Source organism: Apostichopus japonicus, chromosome 15 (genome assembly GCF_037975245.1).
Source record: "Apostichopus japonicus isolate 1M-3 chromosome 15, ASM3797524v1, whole genome shotgun sequence".
In the NCBI taxonomy this organism is placed as follows: domain Eukaryota; kingdom Metazoa; phylum Echinodermata; class Holothuroidea; order Aspidochirotida; family Stichopodidae; genus Apostichopus; species Apostichopus japonicus.
In genome coordinates, this window is record NC_092575.1 from 14,373,790 (window position 1) to 14,388,658 (window position 14,869).

At 36.3% G+C, this 14,869-nt stretch overlaps 2 protein-coding genes across 3 annotated transcripts in view; one reads left to right on the plus strand and one right to left on the minus strand.

Moving 5' to 3' along the window:
- Positions 1-4,181, plus strand: part of LOC139980766 (uncharacterized) — a 6,121-nt gene extending 1,940 nt beyond the window's left edge. For both annotated transcript variants that reach the window (XM_071992678.1, XM_071992679.1), the window contains exon 4: positions 696-4,181. In XM_071992678.1, coding sequence (XP_071848779.1) covers positions 696-1,865 — 1,170 coding nt within the window. In that variant the 3' untranslated portion in view covers positions 1,866-4,181. The remainder of the gene's footprint in view (positions 1-695) is intronic.
- Positions 3,228-9,426, minus strand: LOC139980771 (transmembrane emp24 domain-containing protein 2-like). Its single transcript, XM_071992687.1, has 4 exons — positions 9,133-9,426; positions 8,588-8,780; positions 7,765-7,872; positions 3,228-6,642 (listed from the first exon to the last, which is right to left on the minus strand). Exons 1-4 carry the CDS (start codon positions 9,316-9,318, stop codon positions 6,518-6,520), a joined length of 612 nt encoding a protein of 203 aa, XP_071848788.1. The 5' UTR covers positions 9,319-9,426; the 3' UTR covers positions 3,228-6,517.
- Positions 9,427-14,869: the final 5,443 nt, after the last annotated feature.

Sequence of the window (14,869 nt, forward strand, 5' to 3'; positions counted from 1 at the left end):
TCCTAGACCTGTGCTATTTTATTTGCGGTAAATTAACTGGATTAGATGGGCATAATGTATTTTACATTTAACTTGAAATACATAAGGGCATCTTAAATATTTCATAATCTTTAAATCAGAACTCTGTTTTAAAGCAGAATATAGTAGTTGTCAATGATATTTTTCATTTTTGTTTACTGTTTGATCAACACTAATCCCAACATAATTTGCACTGCCACAGCTGAACTACTGAATGTATCTTTTAAATAATTTAGGACTGATTTTTTCTTCTCAGGTTTGCTTTAAAATGCATTTGAATTTACTTACATGTGAAAATGTGTTTGAAATTTTAGTTAGACTTCTAGATGTATGCTATCGAAGAACCACAATGCTTCAACAACCACGATACACCATGCACATTGGCGTAACGATGTACAAGTTGAACAAGAGAGACATTCTATTACATTCTGGTACATAGTCTCTTTACGGTACCCACAAACACACAAAGTATAACCCCCTTAAGTATCACAAGTATGAAACAAATTGTATATCATATTGCATGAATAGTAATTTATTATTGCAGGTATTACAAAATCTAACAAGGTGATAGTTATGTCTCAATTTGTTGGTGTCTTTCACAAATATTTAAGGAGTATGTTCAGAGCATTTTGAACTTTTGACATAAGACTTGCATATGTTTCTTTTCCTTCCTCCAGAGCATCTGGAAACTAAGAGTAAACGACCCCCTGCTACCACAAAAATTAGATCATTTTACAGTAGTAAACAAAAGTCGATCAATACCAATGCCCGTAGACTTGCGACAAAATGCTTCATATTTGTCGAGAAATTCCGGTCAATCAACCGTGGGTTCTGCCAACGATGAGGAAATGTTGGTTTCTTGTATAATTCCTTCAAGTGGATGTGTGGTCGGTTCAAAACGGTCAAGAACCGACAGCATTGCCCAGCGATTGGACGAAGAGCTATTTGATGTTCCTGATGTGGCTGTAGAAGTCTCCATCTCCTCAGACTCTCTCTGTAAACTTCCCTTGACTCATCAGGAAGGAAGCAGTCCCACCGAAGAAGGAAGATGCGGGATAAAAATGGAAAGGAACTTCCTGCAGCCGGAGCTATCATCCCATGCAAGGTTAAAAAAGTTTGATGTTAAAGTTAACCAAGATACAAGAGATGATTCAAAATCTCCAGTAACAGCTGAGGAATGTCAGGACAGAGAAAACAGGACATTTCAAAGGTTCAGAGGATGCCGTAACCATTTGTCGAATGGGAAGTGTAAATTTGCATCATCCGAACAGTCTACCAATCGACGAGAACTTGTTAAGGAGTTCTGCGAACAGGCAGAGAGTCTGATTTCTCTACCAGTGACAGATTTGCAAGTCTGTTGGTTACAAACATTTTCTCAACTTATCTTGGATGAAGTTTTAAAATTTGATGCTGGCTTATGCAGTGAAAATTCACAATCATCAGTAGGTGATCTCTGGACTAACTCATCATTAATTTGTATCAGTCAATGGTTAGGGGAAAAATTCAATCTGTTGGTACCAGTCGTTGCAGAAAAGGTTGACAGCTTTAAAAAGGCCAACTTTAATCAGATTACCGAGTTACCCAGCGATAGAGAGATGATCAGGGAGTTATTCCCGGCAGCTATGTACGAGTTATTTTCTAAATGGATTGACGTAGCAATGCATGACAGAAATCACTTAATTGACAGTCCTGATCTTGGTGGGACTCATCACATCCATTCTTCTTCTTCTAAGGAAACTAATAAACTTGGAATTTATTCCCTGCTTTTATTACTTTTAGAATTTTCTAATCAAGCATTAGTTTCAGGAGTTGCTCATGTTTTGTATCCAAGGTTTGTAGCATCTTAAGAGACTTGAGGATGTCTCTGATGTGGAAATTGAAAATAATTGAAATTTTGGTAGTAGGACAATTTATAATATTATACAATTAAGAAAATATACCAATTATTCAATGTTCAGTTATCTCAATGAAGGGATAAGCTCCAAGGGTGGTAGTTATATCCTTGTTTTAATTTGTAAATGAATGGTAAAGTATTTGACTGTTCACTATATTTGCTGCCAATTACTGATGGCCTTTAATAAAATGCATGGTACTTAAATCTTTTTGTAACTACTTTCTTAGAAGAGTAGTTAAAGGCCTACTTCTAATTATTCCTGTATCTGACTGCATGTTTAGATAGGAAGGATCTCCAATGTACACATCTACAGAGCCTGACTTCGGTCAGCTTGCGGCTTTGATAAGCCAATGAAGTTTGTTTCGCGAGTTCCTGCTTGCAGGAGGATCTAACATACATACATATATACATACATACAAGTAACAGGCTTTTTTTTTTTAACACAGTTCATTTACAGGATACGGACAGTGATCAAAAGACAAAGCAAGATATCAACAAAAGACATTTTTTTTAGAAAACAGTCTCTATTTCTTAAGTGATTCCAATAATGCAGGAAGAGCAGTTTTAATTATAGAATGACGTTGAAATCACATGCAATCAACATTAAAACATATATAGTCTTACCCTTATTATAACACTCTGGACTTTTAAAGAATAACATTTATTTTTTTCTTTTCTTTGAAAAACTGCAAGTCATGGTAGGCAATTTATATTCCCATCATGTTGTGCAGCATCATCTAACATGTAACCAGTATTTTCCTATGGGAAGAAAGATTTGTGAATTGATTGCTAAATATCTCACTGCAGCTTATAAAGCAGTTCTCACTATGTTTTAAGTCTGATGGACAATCAGCCTTAATGATTTCCTGATGGCTTGTTGATTGACTGGTTGATCGATTTTGATTGATTAGCCCCACGTTGATTGTTGATTAGCTTAAGTTGACTGATTAGCAAAATTACTGAAGAGTTTCTACATCTCTCGGCAAAAACTATATCCTTGCAGCATTCTGTATCATGAAGATATGATTTTTTTTTCAAAATTTGCAATGTTTTGTTTATTATGCATCTGGCAACAGTAGAATGGATTTCATCAGGCCACTTCAATTGAACCTTTGCTTTTCTTTACAATTCGTCAATCAATTATCCCACAAAAGGAAAGAACATTTCTAAAGAAGAAAAGACACATTTTGATGATCAAAATTCAAAGTACAGAGCACTTTAAAAGCTAAGAAAACATTCCTAATGTATAGGGTTCTAGAATGAGTCAACAACAAGATTATCATAGTCTAAGTAAAGCTATTGAAGAGTATCTTTCCAGGTGACATCACAGACCCTCTACTGTGATCCAACTTCCTAGAGTAATTGAAGGTGTATCCAGTTAAAATAGGTTACATTCAAGCAACCCTACCTCAAGTTAGGGACAAGATATCGAGATGGAATTTTCAGCTAGCAGTGTGAAATATTTCTCTCTTCAAGGTTCACATGTTTGTCACCCAAAAACACTGATGCATACTAGGGCATATACTGATAACAACTGGTGCATACTGATGTATACTGATGTATACTGGTATATACTGATGCATACTGGTACATACTGATGTATACTGGTACATACTGATCCAATACTCAATGCATCCAGAGACTCAGCTTGCCTGCCTGCAACAGACAGTTCATAATAAACTGTATATGTAGTATGTTGTGGGATTGGGGTTGTTTGAAATAACAGTTCCTAGTCGAAAGGCAGGACAGGATAGCAATAATTAAGCAGTTCATTTCAAGGTGTATGGAATGTTCATAGTAACATGCTGCTGAGAGCTTTCTTCCCCCAATAATGGGGAAACAGTCCTAACAATATATTCTTATCAAGTTCAATGCCAATAGACGTGTAATAAAATATCTGTAAATGGTGGTCTTTAAATTGCAGGCAGTTCTTCTTTAAATTGAACCATGTAAAACTTTGACACAAAAATGATTGCATGAAATTGGTGGTAACATAACCTTATGATTTTTTTTGGTTTTTCAAATGACAGCACCCTTCAGAAATGTATAACTGTATTTGCAATGCGTGGTTATACCCTCCACCCTACCTATCCACCTTTTTCATCAGTTAAAACATACATGTAACAGCATTCATGGAAGGCACAGAAGGCACATTATTCACAGCACCAAATACAATCAACAAAGTTCACAACATGAACAGTACATACACATAATTAGCAAATATATTACCCTTTTATAAATCAGGATATAATCAACTATATAACAAAAACACAAACTAAAACAATGATTTTAAGACTGATCAGAGAAAAAAGGTTACAAGTTGAAATACAAAAAGGAAAGAAGGCAAGTGACAAATATGTTAACAAACTTGACGTAAAAAGGCTACATAGCTTTTCAGAAGGCCAAAAGACTTTGTGATTCCCCGCCGTCAGTTATGAGAATATTTAGTATGAGAAGGAGCAAACGGAAGCTGAAGAGGTTCACTGAACCAGGGCCCTCAGTCCCTCAGGCCATGAGTCCTCTGGCCCATGTTTTGGTTCCAATATTTCTAGCCAACCGATCACAAACAACTGTCTTGTTTTAGCATGAACAATTAAATGAGTGCCAACATGGCCTAGAAGCCATGGTCTGGCTAGGAATGAAGACAATAACTGAACTACCTGTTGTAGCATGCCTAACAAAACTTGAATTGAAGGGGTGGTAAAACCTAATGATTGTGACCCTCCATTTAAATAACAAAGAAACTTTAAGAATACATTCCCAACATTTGGCAGTTAAACATCCATGCTTTTAATCTAAAATTGATTCAAAAATATAATGGTGCGACCAAACAGACTATAAGTTCCTTGAGGAATGATATATTTTCTTGAAGGTGTAATAAAGCCAATTTTCTAGAATTTTCTTCAAGCCCCATTTCTATTTTCGCTTTTTTTTTTTTTTGGCCCCATTTTAATTGTTGTCTAAGTAGAATACAGTTCAGTGCAATACTTTTCTTCCTTTCAGCTTGAAATTGATATTCTACCTTACCTTATAGCTTAAAGGGCAGGTACAGATTTTTCCAAACTCTGATTTACCTAGTTCATACAGATCAATTACACACAATAACTATAAATCTAAAAGAAAACCAAACCTATTGAATAAATGTATTAATGTGTACTACAGACTAGAAAATCTCAAGTCTTGACAAATTTAGACCATATAACATCACATTCTTATAGAGTATCTGCAAATGAAATAAAAAACACACATAGTGTTTGTTTCATGTATTCAGCTACATTATGCCATTTTACTACAACATGGAATTTAATTTTACCAGGTAAGCTTTGAAATATAAATATGTATACAATCTATGAAGAAATATAAAGTGACAACCTCTTTATTTGTGATTAAAACCAAAAGACAATATGACGTTATCAATTTTTCCCCCCGTTCTTTTCATGCAAGTTTAGGCTTCCATTATCATTTACACAAGAGTCAATATATCATCCATTATTAAAAATTACCAGTCTGTTTATTGAATTATACTAGAAGAGATTCTTGATGCTTCCAGAACCACAGTATGAGACACAACAATAGATTCAGATACAGAATATGCAAACAACTTTAACAATCTGAGCAAAGTTCACATTTTAACTTCTAAATGCAAACCAGTTTTTGTTGTTGTCTCTTTTCACTTGAAATATTAAACCCCAGTGCCATATCAACTGCAACAAATATATATATAAACAACACATATAATGATTTGTTACATTAAGTTCACACTCTGTACTGAAAATGAATGAAACACTTTTTTTGCTTTTGTCTCTCCCAATCAATTTGACATGGATTACATTGATTACCTGGCCAGCCATGACTTTGCTTCATGGCATCCATACATCATCCTGGATGCAACATCCCCAAAGACATTTTATTCAATAATACATTCCCTTGATACAATTACCAAGTAAATACAACACATATATATCTTTCCTTAGTATGATTAGAAGGATAACTGTACTGACCTGAAATATGCTAGAAGGTCCAATAATGGTCACCCATGCTCAAATTTTAAGAAGCATTTCATTATAACTGTAAAGGTAGTCACACCACAGACATAAATATCTTTCTATTTTCCAATGATCCTTAACAGCTGGCTAATTTGGAGGATCAGAGTCTACAGAAGCATACTTTTGAATAAATATATCAAGTTTACTGTGCTGACCAATTTTGATTTTTGATCTAAATATACCAGCAATGTTGCAAGTTTAAGCTTGTTGCAATACTTACTAAAAGTAAAGTACACACCACATGCTCTGCCATAGTTTCACTGCACTTTATGTAAATTGGGCATTAGGTTTGTACTAAAAGCTAATAACTTGACAATTTAAAATACAAACTGCTCATACGATTACTTATTGCTAATTAGTTATGGACATCAGACGTAGACTATACTTTAGAATGGTTTTGAAGTTGAATTGATAAAATGCTGAATATTTTGACCACAATGTCTGGCAGTTCTTTTTTCAAGATCCCAGCAGTGACCGAAGGAAGGCTGCAAGAAATAGCAAAATAGCCATAAATAAGGGAAAAGTGTATTGGCCTATGGAACATGATTACTTCAATCTGCTAAACGACTCTCCTAACTTCAAAGAACCTTCTGAGATAATAAACCTGTCCTAATGTCATCGCCACCAGAACCAAACTCTCAAAGAATGACCAGAGTACTACCCGGGAGTTGGTGCTCTCATTAACTGGAAAAGCAGATAAAGAGAAAAAAAATGTTTTGCATTAAAATAAATGTACACAAGGATACTGTTCCTTGACTTCAGAAAAGGACTGAGAATATTAGAACATCCTAAAGCAGCTATCTGTAACTTTTTATGCCCATGACACAGGATCTTTGATGAGAACTGAGCCCCAACACACCTGACCCCTTGCAAAATGCAAACCCTCAGAATCAATGGTCAAAGTTTATGAAAGCTACAGCACCTTGGACTAGAGACTTGATGTTTGAAAAATAACTTTATCGAGCTACCAGCAAGCTCCAAAAACTAGATCAATTTCTGACTTCTGTAAATATCTCATGACCCATGGAAAAAAATTGTTGTGACATTTGCATTGAGTTCCTCCCTCCTTGTCTTTTTTTTTTTTTTTAAATATTGTTGTAGCATTATAAAGAATTAGACCTTGAGCATTATAAGGATGTCATATTGTAGTCACTTTTTGAATGTCGGAAAACAACATTAAAAAGGCCGGCCTAATCGACTGACAGAAAGGATATAAACCATGAATGGGGTACCAGTGTTAGGGAACAGGAAAAAAACTAGGGAGCACAAGAGGGGGATCGACACCTGTGCTGAGTACTGGGGAAAGCAAGTACTTGTGGTCTCTACAACCTCTTTTGGTTCTGTTTTATGACCCACAGTTTGAGGTGAAATTTGAATTCAGTTCTGACCTTCAGGTTTTGATATCTATCATTGTAGTAACAGTGTGTATTATGAATAAACCTGAGGCCATACAGATGTAATAATTGCAGTTATGGAATCAAAGTAAGTAGACAGGAGCCCATTTTTTGTTCTGCTTTTATTTTCAGGTAAATTCTTTTGACATTAGATTGGGTAGAGGACTCAAGAATTACCTAAAGGGGAGTGCATAGTGCATGCCAGCACATACTGTACCAATTGAAATGTACATTGACCTGATACATCTCAAATTTGAAATAGAAAATTTGAGACAAATTATTAGGCAACCAAAAAAGGAACAATTTGTTTAATAGTCTAACACATCCATGATCTTTTCTTCGATTCCTATGAGCTCTCAGAGACTTTAACAAAATGTGATATTTTTTTTCTTCTTGTAGCTTGATGACTTACTTGATCTGTGCACTCTTTCCCTCACTTCCATATACTCTTGTTCATGCTTAATACCAGTCAAACCAGTAGATAATTGAGCAATCATACTGTCAAGGTTATTGTGGTCCTCTGCAAAGAGAGAGAGAGAGAGAGAAAGATCTACATATATCATGAATATTTGAATATTAATAATAGCAATTAAAATTATAAGTTATCTGTGGTGTCTCTATGTCTGCAAAGAGACACATAGAGAGAAAGATCTACAGAAATCATGAATATTTGAATATTAATAATAGCAATTAAAAATAAAAGTTATCTGTGGTGGCCTCATTGTTTAACATACATACTAAAATCGCTAAAGTGATTTCACACGTTAAGTACATTCTTGGAGGTTTTTGACCTTCCGAATTATTCACAATCACTGGAGGTGGTAGTCATATACTGCCCGATTGCTGGTCGAATGTTGAGCAAATGTGATCGACCAGTCTTTCAATCACATGTGGGGACAAAATATGTCCTCTCAAGAGCTGACATATAGGGTAACCTGTAGATCTGTAGTATGGTGACAATGATTTGACTGGACTCCTAGTCAGTGTGATATCAGCCGTTTCAACAAATCTGGAAAATATTTTGTCCCACAAATATGTTTGTACTTTATTTAAACAGATAAAATTTTACTGTAATGCAGCATTTAATATCTTTCATTTAACATTCAAGTGCAACATGCAATAGGAGAAAACCAACTCAACAGGGATAATATCAAATTGTGGTAACTTAAAACCATTTATTTCCCCCTTCAAAACACTGTTTGTTGGCTGAAAAAGTTAAAAAAGTAAAACTCTACCTTGTGTATCTTCAACATTAGTTTTTGGGGTATTCCCAATATCCAGCGAAAACATAAGTATTTTCGGGGTCATAGTTGACATAGCATTACTAAAGCAGAATCTGTAATTGCCATCTATATGGGCAGCAAATGTGAATTTGCCATTTGATTCTCTGCTACCAACATATAGATCCTTGTTATCCGGACCAATGACCTGCAAGAGAAATACAGACGAATTTTTCTTCCACATACATCATACATATATATAAACAAAAACTGATCATCTGCGAAAATTCAAAAAGGATACATTTTACTAGATATAGTTTAACTTATATGCATATTTTGAGAGAAATGCAGCAGTACAGGCCCTATAGTGCACGACAGGAAGTTGTATCGACACCAATTCCACGAGAACGATCATTTGACCGAGGCGTAGACAATAAATTACAAAATACTTTACACGCTAACTGATTTATTTTAAAAAATAGTTTAAACATAGTACAGTCAGTTCGACAGTAACAAGTGAAGCAATTTTAAAACAGTTTACTGTGTATAGCATGACGAACCTTCAAGTCAATATCCAGGAAGCCTCCTTCAGCAACTTCAAATATTATAGTAAACGTCGTTCCCATCGCTATTTTATCGTGGAAGCATTCTTCGGAATGTGCGTCTACTTTTACAAGATATCCATTAACACCTACTGCGACCGCAAGGAGTACAATAAAACGCAATGTGTAGAAATTTGAATTCATCTTGCTTTTGAGTAAATTTGCAAAGTTTTACAAAGTCAATACCATCTGTTACTAAGTTGTAACCTATGCTAGTACGTACTGTTGTTTAAACGAATGTAATGCTGTAACGTGTAGTCTGCAATCCAAATCGGATTTTGATACACGTCATTGCGAAAGCAGCTGGTGCCATAGAAATGAAAATGCAGCAAACCCCCGAGTAGGTGGATCTGTGTGTTACTATTTCAGGGAATTCAATGTATATTTACGGATAATAAAGTTGATATTTAGGGATTTTTAATGTGTCTTTAAAAATTATAGTGAATTTCTGAGAAAGTTTAAGTGGATATTTAAAGAGAGTTAAAAAATTTCAGGTCCATGCAGGCTTCCATAGTTATGAAATCTTCAGATAACTTTCATGGCATGTAAACATTTCCATCACTTCTGCCTCCACTTCTGGAAATATACAACAGTATGTCTTCATTACAACTTCCATTCAGAAAAGTACCCGTTTAATTTGAAAAGATACAACATAACCACCACTTAATGCGCTTACATGGGAGAATAACAATGGACATTTTTACTTATGACACGGAAGTCTACACTAACTGGATAGGCTGCGCGGCTCGCGTAATTTTTTTCCTAAGAGGGTTAGGGGCAATTATCATATATAGGTGTATTCAAACCCTCGCGCATGCGTGTTACTCGTACACACGCGTTACTCATTGATTGATGCAATACACGTGTGGGCACTATGTAAGCTGTACAAAGCAGTAGATCTCCGCTGTACAGTTTTACACGTAATGCAGTTTGCTTTTAGGCCAAGGATTACCAAGTGAGAATTGAATAATATAAGCGATGGGACGCATAATACAAGTTATAGCGCGATCAAATCGTCACTTCAATTGTTAATTTTCTGGAGGTGTTGTGGCTAATGTAGGTGACTGATAGTCTGCGTATCGGCTGGTGATTCAATATCTGATAGTAATATCTGATAGAACTGATAGTCCAGTTCAGGGGCGTAGCGAAGGGGTTTTTGTTTGGGGGGGGGGGGGGGAATGTGGAGAATTTGATTTGCCGACGGATCTGGAAGTGGTGACTGAAATGGGGTGAGGGGGTCTACTTGTTTTATTTTGTAAAGCCGTTAGATGCAATCTGATGTATAGTTTGGAAATATGGTTTTTGAAGAGAGCAAACAATTGACTGTAAGTGTTTGCGTTAAGAGTTAGATCTGCCCTGGTTTGTATCGCAGCTGTTTAAAGATTGCTTTTTCTAATATCATTAATACGGTAGAGTTTAGGTTCCAGTATTTCTGTAAGACAACATAATCGTTGACGGCATAGTGATATACGTGTGCTACCCCTACATTTGAGCAGTTACTCTTTCCACGAACCGTCATAACAAGGCTGTATGTTTTTGTACTACTCTATTGCAGCGGTGTCCCTTTTCTCGTATATAAGGATATATATCCTACCGTGACTGTTTAGGTTCGTGGTGGATAAGAAAATACGACAGAAACATAAATCAAACAGTCACATGTGTCATAAATGCAGTATTCCATCTGAAACTTTGGTGGCTTGTTACAAACGGCAAGTATAGATGAAAATTGGCAAAATTTTGGGGGGATTCCTACCACTTCGTGAAGGATTCAATAATTTGTAAAGTAGCGTCCTATTCCATTGGGGTAACGTTACGATTGGTTAATATCATTGAGGCGTGTCGTGGGCCGTGTGTCGTAGGGTAGGAGGAGGCCGGTAGGGTGTTTGATCATCTAACCTAAGCAAGAGTATAGGACTGTTGGGTGTTGAACTTATCATGTCAAACAATTCCGGTTCATTTTTGTAGTACGTCTTTCTTTGTTTTGGTGTTTTATTTAACTTTGATTAAACTTTTGAACCTTGAGTCGAAATTCCGTGTGTCGTTTGGCAATTGAGTGTCGTCTTTAATAAAAACACACGTGTTTTGTAAACAGACACGTAGCCAGCTTTCGTGATGTGAGGGGTGCTGGGGAGGGGGGGGGGGGGGGGGGCTATGCTCATCTTGCCAGGAATATATGACACAGAAAAGCACAATACACAACGGAGATTGTAATAATTTTTTCTGACCGAAATATTACCATTTGTTGTTTTCATGTTTAGTAAACTTAACCTATTCAGTTTTTTTTCTTAGCTCGATTTGGATCCTTTGAAACCAACGTTTCCACAGAGATTCATTACGGTGTTTGTCTGGACTCACTTAACCACGACTTTTATAAGATTATGCAACAATCATGTTCTGTCGTCCTGACAAGACCATGTACAGTAATGTTCATATTACCCACTATTCAAACTATGGAACTTTACAATTATCTGTATACATGGTAACTGACGGCGCAAAGCATTACCATTAGTTTCATTTCTATTTAATCCCTGACAACCCCCCTACCCCATTCCCGCACCGAACACCTGTCTCATTTTCTCCTCTCTTACATTAGTCTGTCACCCCCCCCCCCCCTCCCGCACATCATACTCCTTCCCTCCACCCAATCGCAGTATATAAATTCATTAAGTACGCAGTAAGAGATTAACGCTCGTTTAGGCTTCCGTACTTTGCCCTTACTGAGCCATACAGGAGGTACATATAAATAGAAGTAAAACAGAACGCGGTTTCAGAACTTTGTCATAGCTTCAACCTGACTTTAAAAAAAGAAAAAAAAACATGGGCTGCTGTTTTTCTGGACCTTATAATCCTTTCCCTCCAGCTGGTAAGATAAATTTAAATCACAGCTTTCGTGTCTTATTCTTCTCTTTTATTTCAATAACTTTCCAATTTCTGGAAATTCCATCACTGTATATGTTAAGAGAATGTTTAAAGTACTAACATGTGAAAGATAAATGATTGTGTTAATTTTACTTTTACGATTCTACTTTTTTTAAAGTTTTATCCAATCCTCTCACTTAGCCAGCAGCCTCAAAATTCGTAAAATATAAGATATCTTACAATATTAAAGGTTATACTCACATCAGGACCTATAGGCGCTGAGGCCGGTGTCACGTGGTCGGCATTCAAGTGATTTAAATTAAAAATTCTCAGTCCCAGTGCTCCTTCGTTCCACAAACATGGATTTAAGAAAAACTTTGGACGAGGAAAACTTTTTAGTAACAATGGGGAAAGGAATGAGGTACCGTAAAGTCATTGTAGGTTCGCATAGACTTTGGATATTCAAAAATTCTCTTTGAATTCAAATTCAAATTTAAATTCGTTCTGTGTTTATTCGATAATGTTGCTAGGTTTTTTACAATGTAGCTTCCGGCAGCCCCCCCCCCCTGCATCCTGTCAGGTCTGCCCACCAGGACCTAGAAATACATGCAACAAAAATTGATCAGCCCAAGCCAGTGGTGCGGCCGTTCCACAGAATAATTTGCTTTACAGTGCTTGTGATATCTCCAAATTATCCAATTTATCTAAGAAAATGACTTTTCATCTCAAAATATTGATGTTTTATATCAAGCATTTGGTGTTTTTCCTTAAAAACTTTACGTTTTACGAGGAATCCACCAATTTCTGTGTTAACATTAAGGCGGTTTTTCGTCTAAGTTGGATTTTCACTTATAGTAATGAAGATTTATAGAAAAAGACGAGATGTTTAATTCGGAATTGTTCACGCCAAACTCAAACTTTTATCTCAAAAATATGATATTTTTCTATAAAATGGCGAAGTTTTAATTTTAAAGTTTGTCGTATTTCTCTTAAAATTTTGAAGTTGTATTTCACAAGTTTCTACATTTTATCTCAAAAATTTACATATTAGTGACATGATGCAAATTGAAATTTCGATGGATTATGAGAATTAAATGGACTACTGAATTGTTCATTGTATGATAGTGCAGTATTAACATCCATTTCGATCGAGCTGAAAGTATGTGTTATGGGATATTCGAGACTTTTTGTAGCGGCAATCAGAAATATTTTGTTAAGAAAAATTTGCCAGCACCCCCCCTAACCACTCCCCCCCCTCTCCTCCTCCATCCGGACAGTTACATTCTCTGTTTTTCAGATACTTTTCCAGTCCAGTGTACTGAGGATAATAACATCCAGGATGTCCGTCATGATAGGAGTCTACTTGGTCTTCAGATCCATCCTCCCAGGGTTCAACCAGTTCCTACAGAGTTTGGTATGATGTCATGTTTGTTCAATGTTCATCTCCTGGGAGGATATCTAAATCATTGAAAGTTTATTCTTACCAGAATTGTAGTAAATTAGTATATCATAATCCAAGAAATTAGAAACTTCACTACAGGTGTAGTTATATATTCTTCCTTTCTTTGCCAAGACATTGGCTTCAATGAAGTGAGATTACAAGAAATATTAAGCTGTTAAGGCAAACCATGGAGGTAAAACCTCCATGGGCAAACTTACTGAGTAGAATCGCGTAAGGATGAAGAACCATGACATATCTTACGTACTGCACGAGAAAGTACCAGGAACCGTCGCTATAGTTGCTACCTTCTATTATCATGCACATACATACTGAACAGCCAGTTGGTATAGGTTTCCAATGCTTGACCACACCATTGTCCTATATATTGAACAGTATTTGAACTTGAAATACAAGCGAGGTGGTCATAGTGCTCACACCGTCCATGCGATTGCTTTGAAGCGGGATATGAAAGTACATCAATACCAAATATTGTCCCAGCTGAGTGATATTGAATGCTAGTCTTAATAAACACATCACATCAGACAACTGGTCGCTCATCCTTCTCTATTTGATACATTTAACCTATTTTACTTAAAAAAATGGAAGGTCACCAGGCATATTTGGTCTCTTCGTGATAATTTCTGTTTAAATCCATATCTGGGTCGAAGTTCTGGACGGCAGTGGCAAGTGTTCGACCGATAATCGGTTAGACAATCGGCATCGGGCCGATTATCAGACAATTGGTAAATAATCGGCATTGGCAAAATCCATTGCGCTACCGATTAGTTGGAACCGATTATTACGTTCCACACAAAGGATTGTATTTTCCGCGCTTTTGATACACCACAACCACAACGGGAGAAATTTTTTTGATCATTCCATTCAGTGCTATTCAAAGCCGGGGAAGGTGCGCTAATCTACGTGTAACGGTATCGCAAGTCCCTCGCGCGAGTTTGTAAAAATGCTGTTCGATACACACTATCCAGTTTTGGCAGCTAACATCATGCAGTATACCCGCATAACAACACACAGTATACTCGCGATAAGCTTAGGGGAACGACGTACTTTCTTACTTCGCTTGTTGCATCTAACAAAACCACCTGTCATCATGTTAAACGATTGATAAGAAAGAAAAATTGTCTATACTAAATATAATCACCAAATCAGTGTACTTTTGAACCACTTTGGCCGTTTCACCGTAGGTGAAAACTGGAAAGTGAAAACAATAACATTAGGCTTTGTTCATTGAGAGAACTACGTACATTAGGCTAGTCTGGCTGAAGAACGGTTGAGCTTCAGAACTTAAGTTTGAAAATGCGCCCAAGATTTTACAAATGGCATAAAATGATGAAATCAAGGCTCCAAATACACCTAAAAATCCAAAAACACGTTTCG

Excerpts from the sequence above, each read along its gene's own strand:
- LOC139980771 (XM_071992687.1), bottom strand. The coding sequence starts at position 9,318 with ATGAATTCAAATTTCTACACATTGCGTTTTATTGTACTCCTTGCGGTC. Across the intron at positions 7,873-8,587 it reads TAATGTTGAAGATACACAAG|AGGACCACAATAACCTTGAC; the intron begins GTAGAGTTTTAC and ends CTCTCTTTGCAG. Across the intron at positions 6,643-7,764 it reads GGAAAGAGTGCACAGATCAA|TTAATGAGAGCACCAACTCC; the intron begins GTAAGTCATCAA and ends CTGCTTTTCCAG.